This window comes from Anopheles arabiensis, chromosome 2 (genome assembly GCF_016920715.1).
Source record: "Anopheles arabiensis isolate DONGOLA chromosome 2, AaraD3, whole genome shotgun sequence".
Taxonomy (NCBI): domain Eukaryota; kingdom Metazoa; phylum Arthropoda; class Insecta; order Diptera; family Culicidae; genus Anopheles; species Anopheles arabiensis.
Window position 1 is genome coordinate 35228838 of NC_053517.1, and position 25655 is coordinate 35254492.

The following is a 25655-nucleotide window of genomic DNA, read 5'->3' on the forward strand; positions in this document are numbered from 1 at the left end:
CCAAACGTTTGATTGAGCCGTTGGGCCGGAACAACTGTCCTGATAACCCGACACCCCAAATCATTTGACCTTTTTTCCGAAACGACACGGCAATTCTTTCCCCGTCCATCCAGCTTCCCTTACCCAGGCGATGGCAAAGTCACGTGATACGCCGTAACACGCCCCGGGAGTAAACGTCATCTATCATCCGCGTAGGGGATGATTTGGCTTATCATGCCGCGGCCGCTACTACGACTACACACCGTAGTTGTACCGTAGTCCCGCGGCCGTGCCGATTTTTCGGTTACTCCCCGACGGTCACAACAATCTGCGGACCCGGACCCAGCCTGCAGACCTGGAACGTTCCCCATCTCGAGCGGCTTTAATCATTCGGAGCTGATCGGTCGAAGTGATCGTGTCGGGTCGTGTTTTCCTGCTCCATTGATAAGCCACGCATCCGGTATATAAGCTGCCTCCGATGGCCGGATGCGTGCTCAGTACGTTCGATTAGGCGGTCCGGACCGGCACTCCAGGGTGTCGTTTTGTGTTTGTGGTTGGCTTACGCAGCAGTGGTGTGATGAAAAGACGAGCCTCCTTTAAGAAAGGGTGAAAGAAATTGTGCGACTATACCTCAACATTTGCAACTGTTGGTGCAAAGGTGCTGGTGTTATTGTGCAATGCGATAAGCACTCTAGACACAACGGACGCAGTATTTCACTAAAACCCGGGTACTACCACTTCAAGACGTACAAGAACGTTCCACTCCGCAAGTACCACAATGCAGCGCACAATCGTTCTGAGCAGGCAGCAGCTGCGGCAGGGCTACAGCCGCATCGGTGGTCTGCTGGCGCCCCGCCGGTTGGCCACCGCCAGCCTGCAGCTCCAGCGCTATCTTGCCACGGTGGAGGAGCTGTTCCCGAACAAGCCGGACTTTGCCTCGCGCCACATTGGGCCGCGCAAAACTGACGTCGTTACCATGCTGAACTCGATCGGATTCAAGGTGATTATTGCGCGCGCGGTTGTGTCTTGAAGCGCTGATATGAAGTGTGTGTGTGTATGTTTGTTTGTTTGTGTGAATGAGTGTGGTTGCGTGTGTGTGTGTGTGACAGGACTGTGAATGATACTACATTGTGACAACGATTAACAAAACAACAAACTCCCATTTTTAATCTCTTTCCCGCCACCGCCGCCACCGCCAGTCGCTGGATGAGCTGTCCGAGAAGGCCGTCCCGGATGCGATCAAATTCAAGCGCATCCTCAACATCGAAGACCCTTTGAGTGAGTATTGGGAGCGGTGTTAGGAAGAATTTCACAACTTCCAGCGATATGTCAGCAACGCGCTAGTAACCGCGCCTCCTTGCGCGGCTCAGACACCATGCGGCTCCTTCGCGAGGCGGGTCGGGTACGCGTCATGGCATCGATCGATTGGCTGTAGTGTATGTGTGTGTTTTCCCTGCACTGATAACCCCGTGAAGGCGAAAGATCAACCCGCAAACAACGGGCACGACGTTGCTGACTCGACGTAGTAGGCGCTCTCAAGGCCCTTCTCACTGGCTGAAAGCGAAAGCGAACGAGCGCGCTTCGGGCTCTATGGCAACGATGACGTTTTCCGATTTGGGTCTCCGTTGTTTGTGAATCCTTTCGTTTCGTTGATAGTAGCACAAACACGCGCGTCCGCCCGCTCTACAACGCTAACCGATTGACCCCCACGGAAGCGCTACGCATGGCTCGGGTCAACGTGGACGAGGCAGAGCGATAAGCCCCCCACTCCCCTCTCTCACTCTCTCTCTCTATCAGCTGCAGCCAGTGAAGGTTCCGCGTATTCATTACAGTCTGTCCAAAAAGTATCCGTCTAATTGCATATTTTACAGAAAAAGTCAAATTTTGGCCGCAATAGGCATGGGATGATAAAGGTTAAAATTAGGTTTGATAAAGGGACCAGTAATACACACATATTGCTAGAAAATAACCATTAAAATAGTGCAATAACAACTATTATTTAAAAAAACTAAAATCAGTCAATTGATTGGCTCGCAAAAAGTATTCGTCTATCAACCTTTTGGTGTAATGTGTGTAAGAAAACAAAGGAATCAAAACCAGTATGTATCTTGATCTTGTTTCTGATTGCATTTGTGACCAGTGGCGGATCAAGGGTATCGGGGGCCCTGGGCGAAGAGACGAGTTGAGGCCCCCTGTAAGTGGTAAATATTGTTGGGGGGGGGGGGGGTGGTAGCGGCACTAAACTAGCTGTTGGGAGATTGAACAGTAAACTTGAAATGGCGTCGGGGCCTCCTTCGATCATCAGTCACAGGCTCTAAAATTTTTGCTGAGGGAGGGGGGGGGGTGCAAATAATTCGCCAACCTCGGGGCCCCATCCTTCCGGGGGCCCTTGTCGCTAGTACTCTGTCCATACGGCATACTATAGAATGGCGATCTACGGGGCCCCTAAATCGGCGGGGTACCAGGCGACCGCCTAGTTCGCCTACCGTTAGATCCGCCACTGTTTGTGACTATTACTACCTTCTTAAAAAGGGCGTATTTTTAACCCACTCATCTTACAAGACTTGTACCAATTGATCTCTGGAAGAAATATTGCATTTCCGGACCATGTGGCTAAGTTCCTTTGAAGAATTGGCAACTGATAGCATATTGAGAGTCTATTAAATCGTTTTCATCAGTTTGGTTTCAGCTGGTTTGGTGTTTTAGGCAAATGACAATGTTCTCCCGCTCGACTGACCTTGAACCATGTGGTAATTTTTAAGTACAATTTCTCAGAACTGGGACTCAAAGTACTTAAAAACTGCAAGAATATGTTTCCAAATCTCTTTTCCCATAAATTTGAATCAGTTTTCTAGCTCACCTTTCCTCACTGAGTCCTAGTATCATGACACCATGGTGCTATCGTTACACGAGATTTTGCTGCTGCATCTTAGTAGACTGTTTTCGTTATAGTAGACGGCGGCCGCATGTCCTTGACGTGTAAAACTTGTTTTAATATGCTAGTAGAGCCTAATTTGAAACGAATTTTTGAATTATTGGATGCTCCTTAGCAGATTTGGGGTGTGGTATCAAAGACGTCTGTTCTTACTGAAGAGTTTATTACAACTAACTAATCCGTTATGTGGTCATAGACTACTGTGATCTACATATACGTTTGCCAATTACACGATTGCTAGATTACAACAGGTATTATTCAAACAAATTGTTTTTGTAACAATCATTCAAGCCATAACATGACCAGCTACAACGAAATGCAGCATGGCCCGTCAACCAAATGTGGCCCATCTCTTCTCCTGATCTTATTGTCCATCATAAAATGCTCTGAATCCTGGGTTATGTTTGATTTTATGGACATTAAATATTAAACTTCGTTAGATAAACGGTAAAGAATGGTTGCTATGGTTGACAGTTTGACACAAAATTAGTGTCAGAAAAATGGGCAAACGCTGATCAAACGAAGGAATGAGGCCTCCCACATGTTTTGTAACCTTTAAAAATGGGTTGGATAGGTTATACATTGGATTAAGATACGATATTCGCGATCATGCTCCATTCATTTAAATCCCCCACCTTTAGTGCCTCTCTGACCGCTCGAAGTGCAATTGCAACAACAGAAATGCATTCAGTTAGAAGGAAGTCACTAGCAAATTGATAATAATAACAAATAATTCATGTTTACGTATTGTTTTTTGCGCGCCAATGAAACGACTGTTTTTAGTTTTTTAAATAATGTAGTTGTTATTACACTATTTTAATGGTTATTTTTTAGCAATACGTGTGTATTGATGATTCCTTTATCAAACCTCATCATTGCTTTTACGGCCCTATGTCTATTGTGGCCAAAATTAGACTTTTCCGGTAAAATATTCAGCGAAACGAATACTTTTTGGACTGATTGTATTTGTTTTTGTACTTATTTTTCATCTTTTTTTCTTTCTCTTTTTTTTGGGGTTTTCATTCCACCACTCCCAGACGAGCACGAGCTGATCGAACGGATCCAGCGAATTAGCGACCAAAATGAGATCTGGCGCTCGTACATCGGCATGGGCTACCACAACTGCCTGGTGCCGCACCCGATACTGCGCAACGTGTTCGAGAACCCGGGCTGGACGACGCAGTACACGCCGTACCAGCCGGAGATTAGCCAGGGCCGGCTCGAGTCGCTGCTCAACTTCCAGACGCTCGTCACCGACCTGACCGGGCTGGAGATTGCGAACGCGTCCCTGCTCGACGAGGGTACGGCCGCGGCCGAAGCGATGAGTCTCTGCTTCCGCCACAACAAGCGCCGCAAGGTGTTCCTATCGCGCAAGCTCCACCCGCAGACGGTTGCGGTGGTAAAGACGCGGCTGGAAGCGTTCGGCATCGAGGTCGTGTTCGGCTCGGTGAAGGAGATCGACTTCGGCGACCATGAAATCTCGGGCGTGCTGATGCAGTACCCGGACACGTTCGGCGACGTGCAGGACTTTGAGCAGGTGTCGAAGGACTGCAAGAAGAACGGTACGCTCGTGGTGGTGGCGACCGATCTGCTCGCCCTCACGCTGCTCCGCCCGCCGGCCGAGTTCGGGGCGGACATTGCGATCGGGTCGGCCCAGCGGTTGGGCGTACCGCTCGGGTACGGTGGTCCGCATGCGGCGTTTTTCGCCTGCCGCCAGAAGCTGACGCGCTTGATACCGGGCCGCATGATTGGGGTGACGCGCGACATGGACGGCGAGGATGCGTACCGGTTGGCGCTGCAAACGCGCGAACAGCACATCCGGCGGGATAAGGCGACGAGCAACATCTGCACGGCACAGGCACTGCTCGCCAACATGGCCGCGATGTACGCGATCTACCACGGTCCCGAGGGGCTGAAGAACATTGCCAACCGGGTGCACAACTGTGCGCTCACGCTGAACGCCGGGATTGAGCGGGCGGGTCACCAGCAGCTGAACAAAGCGTTCTTCGACACGCTGCACGTGGTGCCCGGGGGCGGCGCGACGACGGCCGAGATTAAGAGCCGGGCCGAGCAGAGGAAGATCAATCTGCGCTACTTCGAGGACGGTTCGATCGGTGTGTCGATGGACGAAACGGTCAAAACGTCCGACATTGCCGATCTGCTGTGGGTGTTTGGGTGTCCCGATTTGGACAGTGCGGTGGCGGATCCGCAAGCCACCGGGCGCACCATCCACGGCACGCAGTTCCGGCGCACGTCCCCGTTCCTGACGCACCCGGTGTTCAACAAGCACCACAGCGAGTCGCGCATGGTGCGGTACATGAAGCAGCTGGAGAACAAGGACATCTCGCTCGTCCACTCGATGATACCGCTCGGGTCGTGCACGATGAAGCTCAACTCGACCACCGAGATGATCCCGTGCTCGTTCCCAAAGTTCACCGAAATCCACCCGTTTGCGCCGCGCGAACAGGCCCGCGGCTACATGCAGATGTTTGCCGAGCTGGAGAAGGACCTGTGCGAGATCACCGGGTACGATCGGATCTCGTTCCAGCCGAACAGTGGGGCGCAGGGCGAGTACGCCGGATTGCGCGCGATCCGCAGCTATCACGAGTCGCGCGGGGAGCAGAACCGCACCATCTGTCTGATTCCGGTCAGTGCGCACGGCACGAATCCGGCCTCGGCCCAGATGGCGGGCATGAAGGTGGAAGCGATCCGGGTGAACAGTGCGACCGGCGTGGTGGACATGGAGCATCTGAAGGAGAAGGTGGAGCAGCATTCGGACAATCTTTCCTGCCTGATGCTGACCTACCCCTCGACGAACGGCATCTTCGAGGACAACGTGGTGGAGGTGTGCGAGCTGGTGCACAGGCACGGCGGCCAGGTGTACCTGGACGGGGCGAACATGAACGCGCAGGTGGGTCTGTGCCGGCCGGGCGACTTCGGCAGCGACGTGTCCCATCTCAACCTGCACAAAACGTTCTGCATTCCGCACGGCGGCGGTGGACCCGGCATGGGACCGATCGGGGTGAAAGCTCACCTGGCGCCGTTCCTGCCGACGCACCCGGTCATCGATCCGCACCCGGAGAACGATGGCCAGAGCTTCGGTGTGGTCAGTGCCGCGCCGTACGGTTCGTCGGCCATTCTGCCCATCTCGTGGTCGTACATCAAGCTGATGGGGGGCCGGGGGCTGCGCCGGGCGACGCAGGTCGCCATCCTGAACGCGAACTACATGTCCAAGCGGCTCGAGAACCACTACAAAACGCTGTACACCGATCCGAAGACGGGGCTGGTGGCGCACGAGTTCATTATCGATGTGCGCGACTTCAAGAAGACGGCGAACGTGGAGGCGGTCGACATTGCGAAGCGGCTGATGGACTACGGGTTCCATGCGCCGACCATGTCCTGGCCGGTGTCCGGTACGCTCATGGTCGAGCCGACCGAGTCGGAGGACAAGGAGGAGTTGGACCGGTTCTGCGAGGCCATGATTTCGATCCGCAAGGAGATCCTTGACATCGAGGAGGGCCGGCTGGACGTGCGGGTGAACCCGCTCAAGATGGCACCGCACACGCAGAAGCAAACCATCTCGTCGGAGTGGAACCGGCCGTATCCGCGGGAGCTCGGTGCATTCCCAGCGGTAAGTAACGGCGGTGATGCAGTGGGGTTGAAGCGCAAGTGGCTTTACCTTCTCTCTCTCTCTCTCTTTTTTGCAGCCCTTCGTCAAGCCGGAAACGAAAATCTGGCCCACTGTTGGACGCATCGATGATCTGTACGGCGACAAGCATCTGGTCTGCACCTGTCCCCCGATGGTGCCGGATTACGAGTGAAGCGTTCCTTCGTTCCTCGTCTTATCTGTAAAAAAAAACAAAAGAAACATCCTCTACCCTGCACAAAAACCAACCATTAAAACATATTTAAGTACTGTACGGAACGCTTGGTTGTTTTATTTCCTGTCCGAAGTTTTACAATTAATAATCTTCATAAAGGGGCTCGATTAGAGTCGATGAATAAGAAAAGGTGCGCTTTACATCATGTACTTGGTGTTTTCTTCCTGCAAGAACTTGGCCGACCGCTTCGCGTCCAAAAACAGGGAATGTACGTCCATTATGTCGTCCTTGGTGATCTGCGTGCGCCCATTCACCTTGCTCGTCTGGTTGGCCGGCGTCAGCAGCTGCACCGCGTACCGCAGCGTCGTGTTGGACCCGATCTCGCTCAGCGCCTGGATGGCAGCGTCCTCCACGTTCAGCCCCTCCGTCTGGGCCCGCAGCCGTATGATCTGTTCCATTTCGCTCGTGTTGTACGGGGCGGTGCGCACGATCAGCAACCGATCCAGCAGATCGAGCGGAATGCCGTGCGGGGAGATGATATCGTCCGTGCCGCGGATCACGCAGCGGCCGCGGTTGGTGGCAAAAATGACAATCGGTGCGATGGCCGATTCGAGCGATTTGTGCAAATAGGTGAAGCACTCCAGATCGAGCATGTGCACCTCGTCGATGAACAGCACGCCCGGCACCAGCTCGGCAATGCCCTGGTCGATGTATTTGTTCACGATTTTGTTAATCTCCGTGCGCAGCTTGTCCGTGATTTCCGTCTTTTTCGGCTTCATCATCTGGCCCACGATCGACAGCACATCCTGGCCGCCCTGGGGTCGGGCGTTCGCCGCGTCCAGATCGTGCAGCGTCACGTCCTGCACCACCTCCTTCTTCTTGTGCACCTCACCCTTCGGCAGCGGCACGTACTCCTCCGTCTCGAGATCGAACTCGGTGGCAAAGTTGTCGCTGCGGCCCTGGCGCTTCACCGCGCCACTGTTTGCCTCGATGTAGATGACGTCACCGACCTCGACCTTTTCGCGCTGCAGCGTCTCGTAGATGCTGGGGTCGAGCTTGAGCTGCTTGGTGCCCTTGGCCGTCTTCAGCCCGATCACCACGTTGCTGATCGTTTTGCCGTACCCGCCCATCGGGTTCTCCGTCTCGACCGGCGTCAGCTCGGTCACCTCGCCTTCGTACACCTCCTTCGTTTCGCGGATGCGCAGCCCGATCGAGCGGCGGAAGTTTTCCATCAGCACTTCGGTCTTTTTGATTTCGCTGCTAAACACTTCCGAGCCGACCATCGGACAGAACGGCACCTTGTTGCCGAGCTCCTGGGCAATCGCTAGGGCGATGGCCGTTTTGCCCGTGCCGGGCGGCCCGGCCAGCAGCAGCGCGCGGCCGGACATTTTCTTCGACTTGATCAGATCGACCACGACGCCGGCCGCTTCGCGGGCGTCCTTCTGCCCGACCAGCCCGGCCGCCATCTGGAGCGGCACCCCATTCTCGTCCAGCCCGAGCCCCTTCACGTGGCTGTGGGCGGCAATGCGCTGGGTTTTCACCGTGCTTTTTACCTCTTCAATCTTCATTGTGGAAACTGGGTGGAGACGGGTCACTTGCGCGAGGACAGGACTACTCTGATCGATTTTCTGGCGTGTTTATTGCCGGTAAACACAGTCGTTCGTTTCCTTGGTGTATCGCGTGCGCGTGCTAGCATCCATGGCAGAGTGACCAGAAATACCGATTTATCTGTATTCCTATCGATTTTTCATATGCCTACCGATTCACAGATAAGCCTCCTAAAACTACAATTTTTCATTTAACCTACCGAAAATCACAGATATTTGATTTTTCAGTCGTTTAAGCTTAATCTGTGGCGCTTGGGACACTTCAGAAAAATCTTCGTTTGTGTAACCGCTGATCCAAATCGAATCAATATCCTAAATAAAGGATGCATATTCTCGTGAGATGGAACTTTCATTTCCCGCATTAGCACCCCCTCCCATCCCGCTTAACACTTCTTTCGCTTTTACTTCATTTAAGTTTCGAGTTTTAACCTACCGAAAACTACCGATAAAATTTTGATGCGCCTACCGAAAATCGCCAAAATAATCTGGCCACACTGATCCATGGATAAACAACTTTGACAGCTCTCTGTTTGACGTTTCGTGTCAGATAGCGGCCTGGCAGCACCAGCTTCTGGATTGATAGATTCATAGAATAACTCTTCAAGGTGTTTGCCGGTTTACCGAACCAAATATATTTTTAAACCATAAAAAACCACCACGTGAGGTAAAATGTTGTTCTTTAAATGCTAATATTGCCCAAACAGCCCAAATTTTCCTACTCTTCCGTTTGGAGCGTATTTACAGCTTTGCTGTCGACAGCACTTCAAAAGTGAATCCGTTCTTGCACAGCTCGTTGATCAAGTTTGTCTTGGCAAAAGCTGCCCCTGGAGTCAGAAAACCGCCACTACAAAGAAAAGATGCGTTAATGTAAATGAACTCCTTCTCGCATCGCGTCCCACCCTACCTTCCTGGCATTTTGTCGCTCTCCTCCAGAATGGTGCGACCGCAAAGCACCAACGCAACACACGTTGCACCATAGCCCGGATTTGTTCCAGCCACCTTCGTTCGAATGACCTTGTTCGGCGGGGTCGTATACTTGTCCTCCGGGCTGGCCAGCTTCTCCTCCCAGCCCTTACCCTCGAAGTAAAGCGCAAAGTGCGTGTTGTTCATGGCTTCATCGCTCGGGCCCTCGTGAGACACCATACCGAACGAAAACAGTTTCGGGTGGTTCAGCAGCATCTGTTTGCCGAAGTTCGTCTTTACCATCATCCAAAAGATCGCTCCCACAAACGACACTGCCAACGCTTCGGCTAATCCACTGTTGAAAAAAGGTGCAACGAATCATTATTGCCAATCGGGCGTGGCGATCACAAGATGACCTCTTACCCAAACGAAATGTAAGCCCTCATTTGCAGGGGACGTTTGTTTTCCGTCTCGTAGAAAAAGCGCTGCGTTCGAGCGACACAGGATCGATCCGCACCGTGAAACGGTAGCGACCACTTATTCCCTTGCTCCGAGCGATGAAGCGTCGGCCGCTCCGGAAGCTTCGGTTTCACGTCGGGCATTTTCTTCGCGAACAGCTTCCTCCGAATTTCGCCCACTTCGTTCATGTTTGCAATCGCATGAACGGCCGATGCCCACGTTCCGTAGTGAATCGCGCCCAGCTCCCGGCGGCCCGTCTGCTTCGACACGATGTAACTCTCGACCGAGTTGACCACACCATCGAACTGCTGCTCCAGAAACACCGTACCCATGTCGGCCGGAATGCTGTCGAACCCGCAGGCCGATATTAGATAAATGCCTTTCTCCTTCGCTGCCTCGTGGTACTTTAGCTGCATGCCTTCGAGGAACTGTGGCTCCCCGCTCACGTCCACGTGGTGCGTCCGTTCGGCTAGACATGCCTTTAGCACCGGCTCACCGTACAATCGATACGGACCGCAGCAGTTGACGATCACCCGACAGTCCCGTGCCATGTTGATCAGCGAGTCCTGATTGTTAACGTCCGCCAGCACGATCGGTACGTGCGACAGGTCGGTCTTGGCCTTTTCGCCAATCTCTTTCAGTGTGTCTTGCAGCTTGTTCTGGCTACGGCCAGCAATGCCCCACTTCATGTTGGCCAACAGCTTCACGCTTTCGAGCACGGCATACTTGCCAGTAAATCCACTTGCTCCGAAAATTATTACATCCAGTCGACGTGCCATGTTCATTGCTGAAAAAGAAAAAGAAAAGAAAGAGTTTAATCGCATGTCATTAAACGTAAAGTTGTGTAGCGACTTTGACCGCTATTTATGTTTTTTTTTTTTCACATCACCAGTGGGCTTTGTGTAGGCTTTTTTGATCCAGGCAGCTGACATTCTGAGTCGGAGAACGAGCGGGACGAGTAAAAGTGGTTGGATGGCGAGCAAAGGTATGGCCATGGGGAGGAGAGTCATTCTTGGGTAAGTAGCGGCAAATAAATTTAGCGATAATCTTAAAACAAAAGAATATCATTAATTTAGCTTATTACTGAAATAAGGTATTTCAGTAGAAGCAAAAAAAGCATCACATATATCACATCCCCTTTTTAAAAAGCATCACATATGAATGCTGCTGTCCACCACAACAAGCCTGCACACTAGCACCAGCTACGAATCATCTACCATAGCAACACGTATAAAAACACAAAGTGCTCCTTGAATCACCGCATAATTCCTGCTTGTTCATCGTGAATATCACTTCACCGCGGCTCAAATCTTGCTTACCTTAGTTAATTTACTAAAGCCCAATCGTTCTAGATTACTTTTTCTACCCCCAAACGCGATGGAGCAATTTCACAACCGAACTTTACGCTGCTGCCCAAAAAATCCGTCTGTCAGCTAGGTATGCTCGGCGCTATGTACAGTATGTAATCGCACATGAGCCCAGGGACAGGGAGATAAACAAGCGCAGATTCGTCGAGTCCAAAAGTTAAATGCCCTATACAGGGTGGTTGCGCTGACGGAATATTTCGATGTTGAGATTGGATTTAAATTTTAAAAATATTAGATGTTATGGAAATTAACTTAAAATTCTTTTTTTTTTTTCAAATGCTTTATGACTAAAAAAATGAACATAAATTCAAAGCGTGTTATCACATCACAATGCCAAAAATCAGAAATTCCGTCCAGAACACGTGACGAAGAACTGACCTAGGCTAAACATATTTTACAATGGTCTGAACTTCTCAATAAAAAGGTTTGTGTATTCTCAATCACTGTTATAATAATAGTAAAAAAGTGCTAGATAACAGTAAAAAAACCTCCAGCAGCGCAAAAACATAAACACTCCCCGATCGAACCGGCTGCCAGGACAACAACAACGGAAACACGTGTGCTGGGCATGTGTACAAGGTAGGGTGAACAAAGCAACAACAGCACCGATACCGAAGTCTTATGTATCACAATGTCAACTGTCCACCTTCCCAAACATTCCATAACGCGGAACATGCGCAGCTAGATTTCGAACCTAACGACAGGAAAGGACCCAGAGAGCTTCCTACCAGCTCGACATCGTTCAGTTGACCACGGTGCGTCGCGTAAGGATAACGGTTCTCCGTCAAACCCGCGCACGGGGTCGATCGGGTTCGTGTTTCTTTCCCCCTTCTTCTTCTTCTTTCGTGTTCGGAAAAGTGCGTATTCATCTCATCAATCGACAATCGGTTGTACCGGCCATAACACGCAATCTGTTGAACTTGGCTGAAAGTTCGTTGAACTGAGGCCAAAGTTTGGAAAACAGGTCCTACCGGAGTGTGTACACTGCACACGATTCGAGGAAAACTAGATAAAGTGTAGGTGAAGAGGTGTTTCAAAATATTACAGTGTTTTAATTGAAAATAATAATCAAAGTGTGAGAGCATTTGTGTCGCGTTGGTGACGGGGACACCATAACAAACCCTATCGCGCAAAGGCTCCTCTATTGGGCTCGTAGGCGCGCTCCCTCTTCAACTCGGCAGCAATGCCAAGCGGACAGGAAAAGGATAGCAGGATCTAATAATGACTGATGATCGGCGGTACACGTTTTATAATTTATACCGACTCCCTCCCCATCACAGCATTCCCGTATGTATGTTATCAGCCGGGTGGCATCGGCGGAATCGAACGTTCCAGAGGTTGCTGGTGCGTGGAGAGGGAAAGAAAGATAAACAAGGAACTAGAAGAGGGTTCGTGGAAAAATGCCTCGCACCATCCGGATAAGCGGCCCCGTTCATTGAATCGTCAGACCCACACAGGAACATTAGCAAACGGCGACAATGACGATTTTCCATTTCTTTTGTTTTGTTTTGCTTAATCATTTTCCATACCCTTAGAGGTTCAAGGTCAATGGCGAGCAGATGATAGGGGGCACCCGACACTTAGTCATGGGGAAAGTCCACCAAGCGTCCATCCAAGTCTAAAATCGCGTGACCGGTGGTCGGGTCGGATGGGGATTATGTTTAAATGATTGATTTCGTTTTTCTTTTTGCACCAATGCGGTGAACCAAACAAAAAAACATGGTTTGAAATCCATTTGCAGCACTAGAATGTGGGGAATGGATAATCGCTACAAATATGTTTCGATTTTTTTTTACTAAACATTTATGTACCCCACGCGCCTGTGTGTCTATCGCCTGTACTTTCGTTTACGGGGTATCGTTCAACCTTGACCTATATCTATAATGGATTTCCCGATCCATCGGATTCGTGTACATGGGAATGGTAATGTTTACCCTTTTTCCATATACCATTGAACAAATATTTACGGCAAACTATTTAACAAACAGTAATAATACACATGCGTGGTTTTCAAAACTGTACAGCGAGTGACGCAAATGTGTCTTTTCGGTATTAAAAAACACGCGACTTTAAAGGCATTTACAGTACACTAACATAGTGTAGTGGCTTCGGCCCTATATAATCAGAGGTGATCTATCATCAACCCACCCGTAACAGGACCGCTGTAACAAAGCCACCCATTCGGCTAACGATAATTTCTAAAGCACTGTGTAGCCTTTCACCTACAGTCGCCCCATATCCTATTGCAGGCTAGATGTAACACGCACACGGAAAGCGGAAATGGCGTGCAGCAGCATTTCTTCTCGCTCGTTATTACGCCGAGCGGTTCGTCAGTTTTCACAAACGCGGCACTAACAATCGCCTCCCCCCTGACCCGGTCAAACGGAGCCAAATATGATGCCGTGCTAAATTATTCACCCACCAAGCGGCGATTCGTTAGTTTCACTACAGAGCGACCGATGATGGGCGAGAACGTGAAGGTGGTAGTGCGGTGCCGGCCGATGAACAAGCGGGAACAGCAATCAAACTGCAAGGTACGAAGAGGAAGGAGAATTAGAGCCGATGCAACAAACGGTTAAGGGATTCAATTAGGTTGTACTTACCCTCCTCCCCTCCCCCCGCTCCTGCGTTGGTTTCTTTTCCAGAGCGTTATACAAATCGACAACTCATTGGTAAATCTAGACAATCCGAACGATCCGAACGCGTCGCAGAAATCGTTCCAGTTCGACAACGCGTACGGTTATGCGGCCACGACGGAGAACATTTACAGCGACATTTGCTACTCGCTGGTGGAGGTAAGCTGATACATCCTGTACAGTGAACCGGGGGGGGGTGCCGAGTCGTCTTAACGTTTCCATTTCCTTTTCATTACACCCTTCAGAGCGTCCTGGAAGGATACAATGCCACGATATTTGCCTACGGCCAGACGGGTTGCGGCAAATCGCACACGATGCAAGGGACGACCTACAACCTGTCCGCGGCCGATCCGAACAATGCGAACAACATCGGCATCATACCGCGCTCGTTCGAGCACATCTTCGAAGCGATCTCGCTGGCCAGCGAGGTACGTTATCTGGTGCTGGTTAGCTATCTGGAGATTTACAACGAAACGATACGGGACCTGCTGCAGCCGCAGTCACCCGCCGCAACGGCCAGCACCTTACAGATCAAGGAAGTGCCTGGGGAGGGCGTGATGGTGCAGAACCTTTCCCTGCACACCGTGCACGGGATGAAGGAGTGCATCGAGCTGCTGGAGGCCGGTGCAAAGAATCGGATGGTCGGTGCAACGCTCATGAACATCGAAAGCTCCCGTTCGCACTCCATCTTCAGCATCAGCCTGGAGCAGATGTCGACCAGCGTGGAAGCGGACAGCGGGGTAGCGATCAAGCGCGGCAAGCTGAATTTGGTCGATCTGGCGGGATCGGAACGGCAGAGCAAAACCGGCGCCACGGGTGACCGGTTGAAGGAGGCGACAAAGATCAATCTTTCACTGTCCGCGCTCGGCAACGTCATATCGGCACTGGTCGATGGCAAAACGAGACACATTCCGTACCGGGATTCGAAGCTTACGCGGCTGCTGCAGGACTCGCTCGGGGGCAATACGAAAACGCTGATGATAGCGTGCATCTCACCGGCCGACTACAACTACGACGAAACGCTGTCCACGTTGCGGTACGCTAGCAGGGCGAAAAACATTGCCAACAAGCCGCGCGTGAACGAGGATCCGAAGGATACGATGCTGCGCGAGTACCAGCAGGAGATTATGCGTCTCAAGGAGTTGTTAAAGGGCGAGGGAAGTACCCCACCGGCCGCGGTAAATGGGCACTACGACGCGAACGGGTTGGATGCGGAAAAGCAAGCACTCAGATCGCAGTACGATCAGGAGGTGACGCATCTGCGCCGCGAGTACGAGCAGCAAAGGATCGCCAAACAGGAGCTGGTGAAGGATATCGAGAAGATAAAGGCGTACTACGAGCAGCAAATGCAGCTGCTCACCTCGAGCCGGCAGCAAGCAGCGGACGCCGAGCAGCTTCGGCAGAGTACACCGGCCGTGGCCCTTGCCGGGCGGGATCGTAAGGAAATCTACGATCGCATCAAGCAAATCAAGGACGCACTGATCGGGGGCGAGCGAGCGAACGACATACAGCTGAAGGAGAAGCGGTACCGCAACAAGCTGGCGTCCGAGAAGCGGATCAACGCGCTGGCCCAGGCCCTCGGGCGGATCGAGCAGTCGGCGGATCGCGATCTGCTCCAGGGCCACTACTCCGACATACAGCAGGAGCTTAAGGTGCGCTGCGAGCAGATAAGGGCCCTGCGCAGGCGCACCAAACTGCTCGAGCAGGAAGTGTCCGACATTCAGGGCGAGTTTCAGCGCGAACGGGACGACTATCTGGCCACGATACGGCTGCTCGAGAAGAAGGTTCTGTTTTACGAGACCGTCTTTCAAAAGGCAATGCCCGTGCTGCGCAAGGATGGCCGATACTGGAATCTGGAGTGTTTGGAGCGCGAATCGGAGTGGAACGATGATTTGCGCAAGTGGCGGTTGCCGGATGATACGCTGCTAAGGTTGCGCTTACCGCCGGCAGAAACGCCACCGCCAGCACCTTCACCACCACCGTCGGATGTTTCATCGCCCGGGAAGTTGAATGGGCGCGAAAGCCAAACGTCCCTGACCGCACCGGGTCGGTTGGAGCGCAGCTCCACCATGTTTCTTGCCAAATTGCCCGAATTCCAGCAGCACGACCGGAAGCCGCCAGACGAGCAGCCGCAGCGCAAAGGTGATTTCCTCAGCAAAAGCACCAACAGCAATCCCTTTCCGAAGATTGAGGACGTTGCGATGACTTACTTTCGGCCGCGGCGGGCCGCCGAGCTGGTGTACAAAAGTGGGTGGCGATCTTTGCAAAAATGATGACGATGAGGATGGGTGATCGTTGTGTTGCGCTATTACGCTTTCGTGTTTTGGAGAATATGTGGAGAGATTTTGAGAGAGATTGTTATTTGATTAATATTTTATTTACCGTGTTTTCTTTTGTATAATAAACAATTACCTTTGAAAGCTCCTGTTAACCGATTGCATTAGCATAGTCTCACAAACAGATCACGCCCCTTGTATGCGGGCAGATTCATTGCGTACTTTTCCTCCAGCTTGCCCGGCACGAACCGTCCACCAAGATAGTGCTTGGCGTTTACCAAATGTTTGGCGCACAGTTTCGGAGCCGTCAGTGAAATTAGACAGTCCGGCTTAATATCAAAGTCCGTCTGGGGGCCCAACTCTACGTCCCAGCCGCTCGGTATGTCGACGCTTACGATCGGAAGCTTTGTCTTTTGCAGAACCTCCATGATCGGCCGGAAGGACTCCCGTACCGGTGGTTTAAAGCTGAACCCAAACAACGCATCCACAATCAGACCAAACTCTGCCTCCACCCATTCGCCGGCCGGACAGTCCACCGATACGGTGATGCCCATCGATTCGGCCTGATGTTGGAGATTTTTAAACAGCTCCTTGTCGGTTCGCTTCGGATAGTACACGTACGGTACGAAGCTCATCAAGGAGAGATGACGAGCGGCTACCAATCCGTCGCCTCCGTTGTTGCCCGGTCCACAGCAGATTAGAACCTTGTTTGATCTCAAACTGCAATGTAAACGAGTATGAGTTTTTAAAACAAAAATCCATGCACTTTGTTGATAAATTGTTATACCTATCGGGGTTGTATGCATCGGCAATCGCATGGGCACAGCTAAGGCCGGCCAATTCCATCAGCTGATCGACGCTAAACTTGTACTCATTGAACAGTTCCTCATCGACACTGATCGCTTCCTGCTGGTTAAGATATTTCATCGTGCCGTACTGTGCCCTAACAGCGGTCAGAATATGCTTATTGCTATGTCGGACTGTTTGCTAAAATATAATAAAAATGATAAAATGCACATTTGCAACAGGAACACGACTAAAATCACTCACAACCCTCGAGAAGAGCGCAAAATTTCGCTTTATCACTCGCAACAACATACCGGCGCATTGTTTACATATTTGACAGTTTGCGTACCAACAGCCGCCTGCCAAAAGCGGCCAGCTTGACAAGCACCTTTTTTTAATCGAAAGAAAATGGACGGTTATTCTAAGTTTAATTTTCCTGTTTTTAATCAATTTACAACCAATATTGATATGTTTTAGAGTTATACAAGTTTTCTATGCTCTATATGCTTTTCTATCACATCATCAAGATAATTTTCCCATTTTGTTTATCTTAATGCAAACAGGCTACAAAATCATCAAGGAATTTACTCCTTTGCAGCTTTGATTTAATGTTCGTATCTATTCGCAAAAATATGTTCCTGCCCCGACTCAGTGTGGAAACAATCCCCACAACCCCGCCAAACCGAAATGCACCTTGCTCCCTCTAGCCATGTTTTGTGTTATCTATACTTGCGAATATTTTCGCTAATCTCCTGATAAGGCAATGATCGAACGCATCCGTGCAAAACGCATACAAACCGGTTTGGCAACGTGTGTGCTAAATCTGTACTCCGATAAGAAACCAATTAAGATAAGGCCAATTATTTAGAGTGGATGCGATTGCAACGCATATGAATGCCGCCGGTGCCATTCAAAACTTAAACGCAGTAGAGCTCCCCCTTACGCTGTCCCTCTATCGAACCGATTCAAAACTATTCATCTGTCAAACCGCATCACGGACCGACTGACGTACGGAATCTTTCTGCTCGCAATCGCAATTGTCCATTTTTGCTCCGCCAGTGAAGTGTCGGACTATTTTTCACTCCTAAAGTTGTACTTTTCTGCAAGCGCAAGAAAACCCATATCCTCGGCAAGATGCAGGGACTAACGATGGCTAGTTTGAAGAAAAACCCAGCGGTAGGTAATCGTACTGGCGTGATGTGTGAAAATTGCGACCTTATTGGTCCATTTTGTGTGGTTACGTCACGAGTGTTTGTTGGAAGGGCACGGTATGGATGGCGTGAAAAATGGTTCTGCCCAGTACCTCTTGTTTTTTTCCTTCTTCTTCTTCTGCTGGTCACAAGTGCTTACTAATCACTTTCATCCCCCCGCCCCCTTTCCTTTCCGCAGCTGATCCCGCTGTACGTGTGTATCGCGATGGGTTCGGCTGGAGCCGTCTTCTACACCCTTCGTCTGGCGCTGAAGAGCCCCGAAGTTACCTGGAGCCGCAAGAACAACCCCGAGCCGTGGGAGGAATACCGGACCAAGCAGCATAAGGTGACCCGTCGCGTCGCGTTATATAAATGTGTGGTGCAGCAATTTCAAAACGATCCACCCTCCCCGCGGTGACCCCGGCTGTCCCGCGAAGGAGGAGGCTCTATTTTCGTTTGAAGCGACCACTTATAATTAGATGGAACCGTTCGCTCTGGTTCGGAAGGTTGTAAACAAATGCACTGATATCGACCCTCTTTCCACTTTCCACTCTCGTGTACAGTTCTACTCTCCGGTCAGGGATTACTCCAACATTAGCAGCCCGGCCCCGAAGTACACCGACTAAAGTGTCAGCATATTGTCAGCCACTGAAGAGGCGCCACCGGCTATAGAATGGGGACGGGGAATCACCACTCTAATATATACCCTAGCATCAATAAAACTGGCCGCGGAACGACAACACCGGACGCCCATTCTCCCTCCCCTATTGTAGTGCAGATGTATTATTTGTCATTTGAGCAGCCGCTGGAAAAGACTCAAAGGATAAACGGAATTCGATCGACTAATTGGAACACATTTAGCACGCAGTGATGAAGCGCATACTTTGGATAAACAACATCCCATCCCAAAACAACAAGACACGGGACGATTGGTGCTTATTCTAGTTTGGTTGGCAGTTAGAACTTCTTATTTGTAAATATGGTCCAATCTGTATGGGTGTGTGTGTGTGTGGTGAAACGGAACCAATTGCGCGGCAAATAAAATCTGCTGATTTTGAAAACCAAGCCGGTGACGGAGCGATGCAAACGTTTATTTGTGGTGGCCATCTATTTTCGGCTATGGATGATTGTTGACTGGCATTGTTGTTTGCTGCCTTACTTTGAACGATTTGGTAAACAAGCAAGTTCGATGCCCGCGCACCTTGTACTTGTGAGATTTCTAGCACCACCATAACACGACGATCGAGAGTTGATGTATTTGAAGTGAACTTTATTTCAAGATTAGGGTACATTTCAGTTATTGGAGCTAGGGGCATATGCGATTTATTTCGACTACCCAAGCTAGGCGTCCGCCTGTGATCAACGATTGAAAAAATGACCGTCCCATCTCTCTAAAGCACATTTTCATCTTGTGATTTGTCCAGTTGAGGATCTTTTAATCAACCTTCCCGCTGGACGCTACATTCTTGTGACCGCTTAGAGCCTTCACTGCTTGTAAATTCAGAGTAATGGATAAAAAAGCAAGCTACAATTAGTTTACATTACGATCGATACGAAAGAAATGCAATGCACTGATTACCCTGTAAATGGTTAAGGAGTCTATCCTGGATAATCAGGCTAATTAAGGAATTGGAAAGCTATGATGATAACGACAGCTTTCGTTTAGAATGGAATATATAAAACGAAAGAAATAATATCAAGATGTATTTGTTGATTTTAACCTATCAGTATCAGTCGGATTGGCAATGTTTGGTAAAGAAGTCTAGCAAGCCCGCGTAGGGTTAACATGTTCCCTCTCATTATACCAAGAAAAAGGACCTACCCAATAAGATCGGCTAGCTGACAAAAAGAGACCATATTAACCATCTCGCTATAAGCAAGTATGACAACTTATTTAGAATATATTAAAGCAGTTAAAAAACTTTGAAATTATCTGTTTTGAAGTAGTCCAGATTATATTCTCATAAATTATATTATAATGACAAGATAATCATTAAAAATGCCGATAAATCTCGTAAATGTCCTTGAAATTCAAAATCATAGAAAATTTTTTTTTTCATGGACATGTCTTAACTGTCCTCATGATAGGACGAATCTTTGCCACAAGCACTGCCTAAGCTATCACAGCTCTCTATTTTCATTTTGGATTGTCCCAAGCAATTCCGTGAGTATCCCGTTTTGGGTGAGCAGAAAAGAAAACGAATTCTCACTATAGTGAGTATAAAACAATTAAACGAATTTAAAATATTTCAGTTTATTTTCATCAACTGAATAATTTTTAAATGCTATGAATCGCAGTGTGATTTATGTTACTAAATTTAGCAACGAAAAATAATAAATCTATCCTAGTCCAATAAATTGTAGTAACAGCAACAAAAACTAATCCTGGTTCTACAGATGCGTTGGTCGATTCTTTTGCTATTTCTGTTTTTTTCCAGCTATTTAAGTTTTTCTAGCTTACCTCACCTTTGAAATAATTGACGAGTTGATGTACAAAATTTGTTGAAATTCCATCCTAAAAACGATCGTGCACTACCACCATGTGAGTGAATCGAATATCATGAACAAATCTTGTGAATTGTTGTAGCGATTTGCAGGCTGGGTCATTAGCCCCAGGTACAGCAGCAGCCAGTGAGTCGGCAGCCTTCTCACCCATCCCTTCCAGTGAGCAGAGAGTGAGCCATCGCATTACCGCTCAGTTCACCGAACCGCTCTCACGATGCGTGTAAGGGAGCAAGAGAGCTCGCATCCCTAGCCTGCTGCGTGTGTAAGCAAGGCAGAGTAGCGCGTGCGAGACGAAAACGGAGACTCGAGTGTTGCTTGCTCAAACCGTTCTCCCCTCCTTTCAAATGCGAATGCGCTATGCGCCAAGAGCATGCTGGTCGCTCGCGCCGTGGTGCGCGGTTGTGTTTTCTGTGACCCCTCGAAGCGTGCGGACGTGCGTGTCGTCGTTCCGGCAAAAACTACATCCGCTACCCGCACGCTCGCTTCTTTCTGCTGGCACCCTGAACTCTGAAACATTCAAACGGTACGGTACCAACATAAGAACGGCTCTGTGTGTGCATTTAGTGTTACTACTTCAGATTGTATTAGCTCAAAAGAATTGACCGTTGTATCTTGTGCCATCCATCGGCATACAAACGTGTGCCCGCGTGTAAGTGTTGCAAAGCAGCCACAAGAAAGTGCATCGTTTGAAAAGGAAGACAACAAAAATCCATACCAAAGAAAGTGAAGACACCAGTAATAGGGGTGAGGCTAGGGATACGGTGTAGAAAAAGGAAGTTCTGCGTCAACCGCACCCTTCAGTTACGGCAGAAACGGAGAAGGAAGGATGACCCGCACTACACCCGCCTATTGCAGCCGCCGTAGGTGACATTCTTTGCACACATTTTTCGCATTGTCTCTCGAGCGAACGCTTCGCGCATTTATGCTAGCGCGTCCTGGCTGTTTTGTGTTGCGGCCGTCCTCCACTGTACCCGAATCCGGGGTTGGGAGGAAGCGAAACGGAATGCGCGTGCAGTTGCGACAGCGGAAGTTTGCCGTTTGATAAGAAAAGCGAAGAAAATGTTGAATCTGTAGGCGCAAAGCAGGGCAGGCGCACAGCCCGAACACACTCGCCAGCCCGTTTCGTAGCAACGCACAAAGTGCCAAAGTAACGCAACATACGGCGAACCAGAGTAGGTTTGTGGCGGGTGCAAAGTGTTGTGAGCAAGGATAGTTGCCCGCAAAAACCGGGCCCTTCCCTAGGGGTGGCAAATATAACAAGCCTTTTTTTTGTTTGTATTTGGTTGCAGTGAATTTTACAGTGGTGAAAATTCAACGCTAGAGTGTGTGTGTTTGTGCTTCTGTGTGATAGTGAGTGCGTGTGTGTGTGTGTTATATGAGCAGGTTGGTGTGAAAATTTGCTCGTCCTTTTGGGCAAGTGCAAACAAGCAAAATTCGCCTCTGTGATCCGACCCGTGCAGATGTAGGGCAGGGCACATTGGGCTCGGGCACCATCGTTTTATGCTCCTTGAGGGTGTTTGTGTGTGTGGTGTAAGTGTTTGTGTGTGTGTGTGCTCCGCTGCCACCCAAAATGTGTGTCCCTGCTGTGTGTGCGCGTCAGTGTGCCGTTGCTGCGGTGCGTGCCCGATAGTGAAGGGGCGAGGGCGACGAGCGCGACGGTAGTGTGTGGTGAGCAGTGGGCAGGGTTTCGTGTGCGCACCCCTGCACGGGTGCTGGCTCGCGTCCAGGATCGGGGCGGCGGGCACCAACCACCCAACCACCGTGTGCCAGACATCCTTGTCCATCCTTGTAGGCAAAACAGAAAAACTCACCAATACACAGGGAGCGTGGAAATCTGTCGCTGGCGCACACAGGGCCCTAGTTCGCGTGTGTGTGTGTGTGTGTTTGTGTATCGAACATCCCTTTCGTATTATCCGATTGAAAGAAAAACAATAGGCGCATCGTTTCGTTTGGCGACAGTTGCTCACTAGCCAGAGGGCAGCAACACAGCGTCCCACCATCCCCTTGGGAAAATCTGTTCCACACCCAACGTTTCTTCCCGTGTCGCTGCAATACACACGCATACAAACATGACCGTTCCAGTATTTCTCGAAGGTATGGTACTATCGCGCATATACGCAAACTTTTTTTGTATTTATATTTTTTCCTTTAATGCTTAATTAAACGTAAACCGTAATGAAGAGGAAGATAATTAAATTAACGTGCATTACACTAACATGCACCCGACATTGGAATTAAAATTAAGTGTTTTGTCCGAGATTAAAATACTTGCTTTGTTCGAAGCACCGTAAAAAGGGCACACGAAATGGACAAACATTCGTGACGAAAGTCAGAAAGAACGTTAAATATTCTAGATATAGGGTCAACACCAACAACACCAAAAAACCGTCTAACACACCCAGTAAAGTAAAGCAGCATACACACTGGTGCGGCACACTTATACACCTAAAGCCTGTGCGTTTTTCCCGTATCAATTTCGTCCCTAGTTTTCCCTGTTTTTTTCCATTCTGCGCGTAACACCATCCCCCCCAATGGTTCTGGGGTGTGTGTTATCTCGCTTCTACTTCGCGGCACCGTGTGCCCACCTCACGTGAGGGTTCGAGCCCATCTCTCCACAAGCGTCAGACATTCGGCAGAACGGAAAACGGGTTGGGTCCGAAATTTTCCTGCTGTGTTTGATGCACATCTCTTTTTTTTATACTACCACGCGATCATATCGAACTCTCTGCTGCTGCTTTTTCGCGATTGAAGAAGCTCGGTTTCCCCTTTACCGAGGAATGTGGGCGCTGGCCAGGAGTACAGGAGCCGCCCGGAAGTCTGGCGATTCGCACTTACGCACACGGCGGAGAGGACCGCACCGGTGTCACGGTTGGGTGAGATTTAGGGGCAGTGCCACGGACCGTATCCAGGCGTAAATCATCGCGATTTGATTAGATTGACCTTGAGTGGGGGATGTGGGAGAGCCTCGTTTCTGGGGGATTCGTCCTCCCCCCCTCCGGGGGAATGGGTTTCGAAGGCGAGGGAAGGTGAACAGTTTTTCTGATTTATTCATCGGCACCGAAAGGAGTAAAAACTCCTAAAAAGGCGGGGAATGAGGACTGCTAGAATTTAGAACAGCAAAGCAAACAGAAAACAGCAAACTGCGCCAAAAGGGACGAAAATAATCATCAATTAATTTACACCACTTTGGTGCTACTGGCCACAGCTGAACACACGGGGCGGCACCTTATCGTCGACTGGTTCGGAAACGGAACCATAAAAATGATTGGCCAACGAAAATGCACGGGCGCGTTTTGGGAAATGGGTGGACTTTTGATTTGGTCTTATTGTTTTCCGAGGGCTTTTTAGCAACTTGAAGTTCGTTATTTCCTCAACAAACCATCAACATTAAGGGGTTTTTTGTCTTAGCTTTTCATATCAATATTTTGATTAACACAAACGCTTTTCCCCCACGAAATATGGTTACGTTTGTTCGACTACTGCTGTTTCGGTACAATATATAAGCCAACAGTAATTTGATACTTTTGTTTAAAGGTATGTAAAAAAACACCCAATTCTCCTTTTTACCTCCTTGATTCTACACACACCAACTAAACAAACTTCCGCTGGGATCCATTGGCTCCGTAACGCATCAAAAATTGAATTAAACACATCCTTTTGCGGGTCGTACATCCGCAACGGAGCGTTCGAATGGACACAATATCACCCCTTTCCCGAACGAACGATTGACCCTCTGGAGGATTTGGGTACCTTTTTGTTGGGATCCGATGGAGGCTATAGCTACACGCGGTTTGGGTGTCCGAGGCACACACAGAAAAAGGGACCGTACACTCGAAACAAAGCACAAAGAAAGAAAGGTATAATATATGTATTTAAATGACTCGGTAGCGCTTCCTCACTTCCGGACGGATGTGTGTGTATGCGTCAAATATGAAACGCATCGGTCGTTTCGAGTGCCCCTTCAGTGAAGTTTGAACAGTTTTGAGCCCATCAAGAGAATCAAGTTCTACAATGTGATCGGACTTCGACTTGCCAACCGATGCAGTTCTTAGACTGCGGCGATGGGCTTAATAAATAAATATACACTTCGCGGCTCCGTTCGTTGCCTTCAACGCATCGCGAGAGATTGCAGCGAAGAGCATCATCGACCGGGGAGAGCTGAGCGGAACAAACAAACAAGCCACACGGCCGGAAATAATAAATTTGCGTGCAAAGTGCATCGACGAGTGCAATGTTTTTGATTGCCTCTTCCCTCTTCCTCCCACTGTTCCTCGCTTGCGTATCCCACCCTAGACGGGCTCTCGGGAAACGGATTGTTCTTGGGCGACGCAGAAAGGCAATACTAAATTAAGCGCAACGAGAACAAATAAGCAGACGTTGTGCACAGACATTGGCCGCAGCAGAGCGGCAGCTGAAAGGATTTGTACCGAAAGCAGTCCCTCCCATCATATCATATGCACTCGGTCTCGGGTGCAGGTCCACATTTGTCGGCCGAAAAACAGAAGCAGCTGGTCTGTGTCGCGATGGCAAGATATTATGAGAAAAGATTCTTCTTCTTCTTCTTCTTCTTGTTGCCGATCTGTTTCATCATGCTGCGCGCACGCACACACAAACACCACTGTACGGTTAGTCCTTTTTTGGTGCTGAAGCAGCTATCAAAGCGCATCAATACATTCACACCGTTTGTTGCGCACATACAAACACGTGCCAGTGCAACGGTGAGGAGCGCACGTGCGCATGCACGCGATACAGCGACGACCTGGCAGCTGTCAAAGTTGGGCAGCGAACACACAAACAAAGCGGCCCCGATGTGTGTATTGGGAAGGGCTCACATAAACACATTCGAATCAAACACCAATACTACGAAGACACGATGAGGACGACGACGACGAGGCTGGAAAAACGGACCGATGCGGGTGGATTAAGTTTGGAAAGCTGCCTTTCTTCCTGCTCGATTTTGCTTCATCATTCAGTTCAGGTTGCTAGCAACGCCCGACCTCCACCGAGCACAGAGAATGTAAACAATGTGGGCGATTCTTCTTTTACTTCGCAAGGGATTAAGAAAGAAATTGTTGTATTTCTATTTTTTTTTATTCTGCTGGAGGCATTCAAAGCAAAGAATGAAGCAGAGAATATCCTTTTTTACCAGACGCTTAATCAGCAGGGTGTGACGTAGAATGGAATAAAATGG

At 49.6% G+C, this 25655-nt stretch overlaps 7 protein-coding genes across 15 annotated transcripts in view; 4 read left to right on the plus strand and 3 right to left on the minus strand.

Moving 5' to 3' along the window:
• The first annotated feature begins 369 nt into the window (after window positions 1-369).
• On the plus strand, window positions 370-6834 carry LOC120894136 (glycine dehydrogenase (decarboxylating), mitochondrial). The gene is made up of 4 exons (XM_040296534.1): window positions 370-979; window positions 1179-1257; window positions 3952-6545; window positions 6622-6834. The coding sequence occupies exons 1-4, from the start codon at window positions 758-760 to the stop codon at window positions 6733-6735; spliced, it is 3009 nt and encodes a 1002-aa protein (XP_040152468.1). The 5' UTR covers window positions 370-757; the 3' UTR covers window positions 6736-6834.
• On the minus strand, window positions 6822-8451 carry LOC120894137 (ruvB-like helicase 1). Its single transcript, XM_040296535.1, has one exon. The coding sequence runs from the start codon at window positions 8301-8303 to the stop codon at window positions 6933-6935; it is 1371 nt and encodes a 456-aa protein (XP_040152469.1). The 5' UTR covers window positions 8304-8451; the 3' UTR covers window positions 6822-6932.
• Window positions 8452-8948: 497 nt separating this feature from the next.
• Window positions 8949-16009, minus strand: LOC120897706 (saccharopine dehydrogenase-like oxidoreductase). 3 transcript variants are annotated; one of them, XM_040302757.1, is made up of 5 exons: window positions 11024-11290; window positions 10594-10751; window positions 9669-10491; window positions 9247-9600; window positions 8949-9186 (listed from the first exon to the last, which is right to left on the minus strand). In XM_040302757.1, exons 2-5 carry the CDS (start codon window positions 10712-10714, stop codon window positions 9081-9083), a joined length of 1404 nt encoding a protein of 467 aa, XP_040158691.1. In that variant the 5' UTR covers window positions 10715-10751; window positions 11024-11290; the 3' UTR covers window positions 8949-9080. The 3 variants fall into 3 exon arrangements, with proteins under 3 accessions (XP_040158691.1, XP_040158693.1, XP_040158692.1); XM_040302759.1 differs by lacking the exons at window positions 10594-10751; window positions 11024-11290 and adding an exon at window positions 15918-16009; XM_040302758.1 differs by lacking the exon at window positions 10594-10751 and having other exon boundaries at window positions 11024-11137.
• On the plus strand, window positions 11081-16138 carry LOC120897705 (kinesin-like protein KIF17). 5 transcript variants are annotated; one of them, XM_040302753.1, is made up of 7 exons: window positions 11081-11141; window positions 11385-11495; window positions 11566-11650; window positions 11753-12087; window positions 13321-13605; window positions 13717-13866; window positions 13953-16138. In XM_040302753.1, exons 5-7 carry the CDS (start codon window positions 13531-13533, stop codon window positions 15978-15980), a joined length of 2253 nt encoding a protein of 750 aa, XP_040158687.1. In that variant the 5' UTR covers window positions 11081-11141; window positions 11385-11495; window positions 11566-11650; window positions 11753-12087; window positions 13321-13530; the 3' UTR covers window positions 15981-16138. The 5 variants fall into 5 exon arrangements, with proteins under 5 accessions (XP_040158687.1, XP_040158686.1, XP_040158690.1 ...); XM_040302754.1 differs by lacking the exons at window positions 11081-11141; window positions 11385-11495 and having other exon boundaries at window positions 11547-11650; XM_040302752.1 differs by lacking the exons at window positions 11081-11141; window positions 11385-11495 and having other exon boundaries at window positions 11543-12087.
• Window positions 16063-17096, minus strand: LOC120897707 (NAD(P)H-hydrate epimerase). The gene is made up of 3 exons (XM_040302760.1): window positions 17034-17096; window positions 16771-16970; window positions 16063-16703 (listed from the first exon to the last, which is right to left on the minus strand). The coding sequence occupies exons 1-3, from the start codon at window positions 17079-17081 to the stop codon at window positions 16148-16150; spliced, it is 804 nt and encodes a 267-aa protein (XP_040158694.1). The 5' UTR covers window positions 17082-17096; the 3' UTR covers window positions 16063-16147.
• Window positions 17097-17757: 661 nt separating this feature from the next.
• On the plus strand, window positions 17758-19024 carry LOC120897709 (cytochrome c oxidase subunit NDUFA4). The gene is made up of 3 exons (XM_040302761.1): window positions 17758-17945; window positions 18159-18305; window positions 18523-19024. Exons 1-3 carry the CDS (start codon window positions 17904-17906, stop codon window positions 18583-18585), a joined length of 252 nt encoding a protein of 83 aa, XP_040158695.1. The 5' UTR covers window positions 17758-17903; the 3' UTR covers window positions 18586-19024.
• A 1830-nt stretch (window positions 19025-20854) lies between these two features.
• Window positions 20855-25655, plus strand: part of LOC120897704 (myosin-I heavy chain) — a 39724-nt gene continuing 34923 nt past the window's right edge. Inside the window, exons 1-2 of one of the 3 annotated variants that reach the window (XM_040302748.1) lie at window positions 20855-21636; window positions 21754-22558. In XM_040302748.1, coding sequence (XP_040158682.1) covers window positions 22534-22558 — 25 coding nt within the window. In that variant the 5' untranslated portion in view covers window positions 20855-21636; window positions 21754-22533. The remainder of the gene's footprint in view (window positions 21637-21753; window positions 22559-25655) is intronic. The other 2 variants (XM_040302750.1, XM_040302749.1) reach the window with 2 other exon arrangements.

Excerpts from the sequence above, each read along its gene's own strand:
- LOC120897705 (XM_040302753.1), top strand. The coding sequence starts at position 13,531 with ATGATGGGCGAGAACGTGAAGGTGGTAGTGCGGTGCCGGCCGATGAAC. Across the intron at positions 13,606-13,716 it reads AACAGCAATCAAACTGCAAG|AGCGTTATACAAATCGACAA; the intron begins GTACGAAGAGGA and ends TTTCTTTTCCAG. Across the intron at positions 13,867-13,952 it reads TTTGCTACTCGCTGGTGGAG|AGCGTCCTGGAAGGATACAA; the intron begins GTAAGCTGATAC and ends TACACCCTTCAG.
- LOC120897707 (XM_040302760.1), bottom strand. The coding sequence starts at position 17,081 with ATGTTGTTGCGAGTGATAAAGCGAAATTTTGCGCTCTTCTCGAGGGTT. Across the intron at positions 16,971-17,033 it reads TTGCGCTCTTCTCGAGGGTT|CAAACAGTCCGACATAGCAA; the intron begins GTGAGTGATTTT and ends ATTATATTTTAG. Across the intron at positions 16,704-16,770 it reads GATGCATACAACCCCGATAG|TTTGAGATCAAACAAGGTTC; the intron begins GTATAACAATTT and ends TTTACATTGCAG.
- LOC120897709 (XM_040302761.1), top strand. The coding sequence starts at position 17,904 with ATGCAGGGACTAACGATGGCTAGTTTGAAGAAAAACCCAGCG. Across the intron at positions 17,946-18,158 it reads GTTTGAAGAAAAACCCAGCG|CTGATCCCGCTGTACGTGTG; the intron begins GTAGGTAATCGT and ends TCCTTTCCGCAG. Across the intron at positions 18,306-18,522 it reads ACCGGACCAAGCAGCATAAG|TTCTACTCTCCGGTCAGGGA; the intron begins GTGACCCGTCGC and ends TCTCGTGTACAG.
- LOC120894136 (XM_040296534.1), top strand. The coding sequence starts at position 758 with ATGCAGCGCACAATCGTTCTGAGCAGGCAGCAGCTGCGGCAGGGCTAC. Across the intron at positions 980-1,178 it reads TGAACTCGATCGGATTCAAG|TCGCTGGATGAGCTGTCCGA; the intron begins GTGATTATTGCG and ends CGCCACCGCCAG. Across the intron at positions 1,258-3,951 it reads CAACATCGAAGACCCTTTGA|ACGAGCACGAGCTGATCGAA; the intron begins GTGAGTATTGGG and ends CACCACTCCCAG.
- LOC120897706 (XM_040302757.1), bottom strand. The coding sequence starts at position 10,714 with ATGACTCTCCTCCCCATGGCCATACCTTTGCTCGCCATCCAACCACTT. Across the intron at positions 10,492-10,593 it reads AGCCTACACAAAGCCCACTG|CAATGAACATGGCACGTCGA; the intron begins GTGATGTGAAAA and ends TTTCTTTTTCAG. Across the intron at positions 9,187-9,246 it reads AGCGACAAAATGCCAGGAAG|TGGCGGTTTTCTGACTCCAG; the intron begins GTAGGGTGGGAC and ends TTTTCTTTGTAG.
- LOC120894137 (XM_040296535.1), bottom strand. The coding sequence starts at position 8,303 with ATGAAGATTGAAGAGGTAAAAAGCACGGTGAAAACCCAGCGCATTGCC.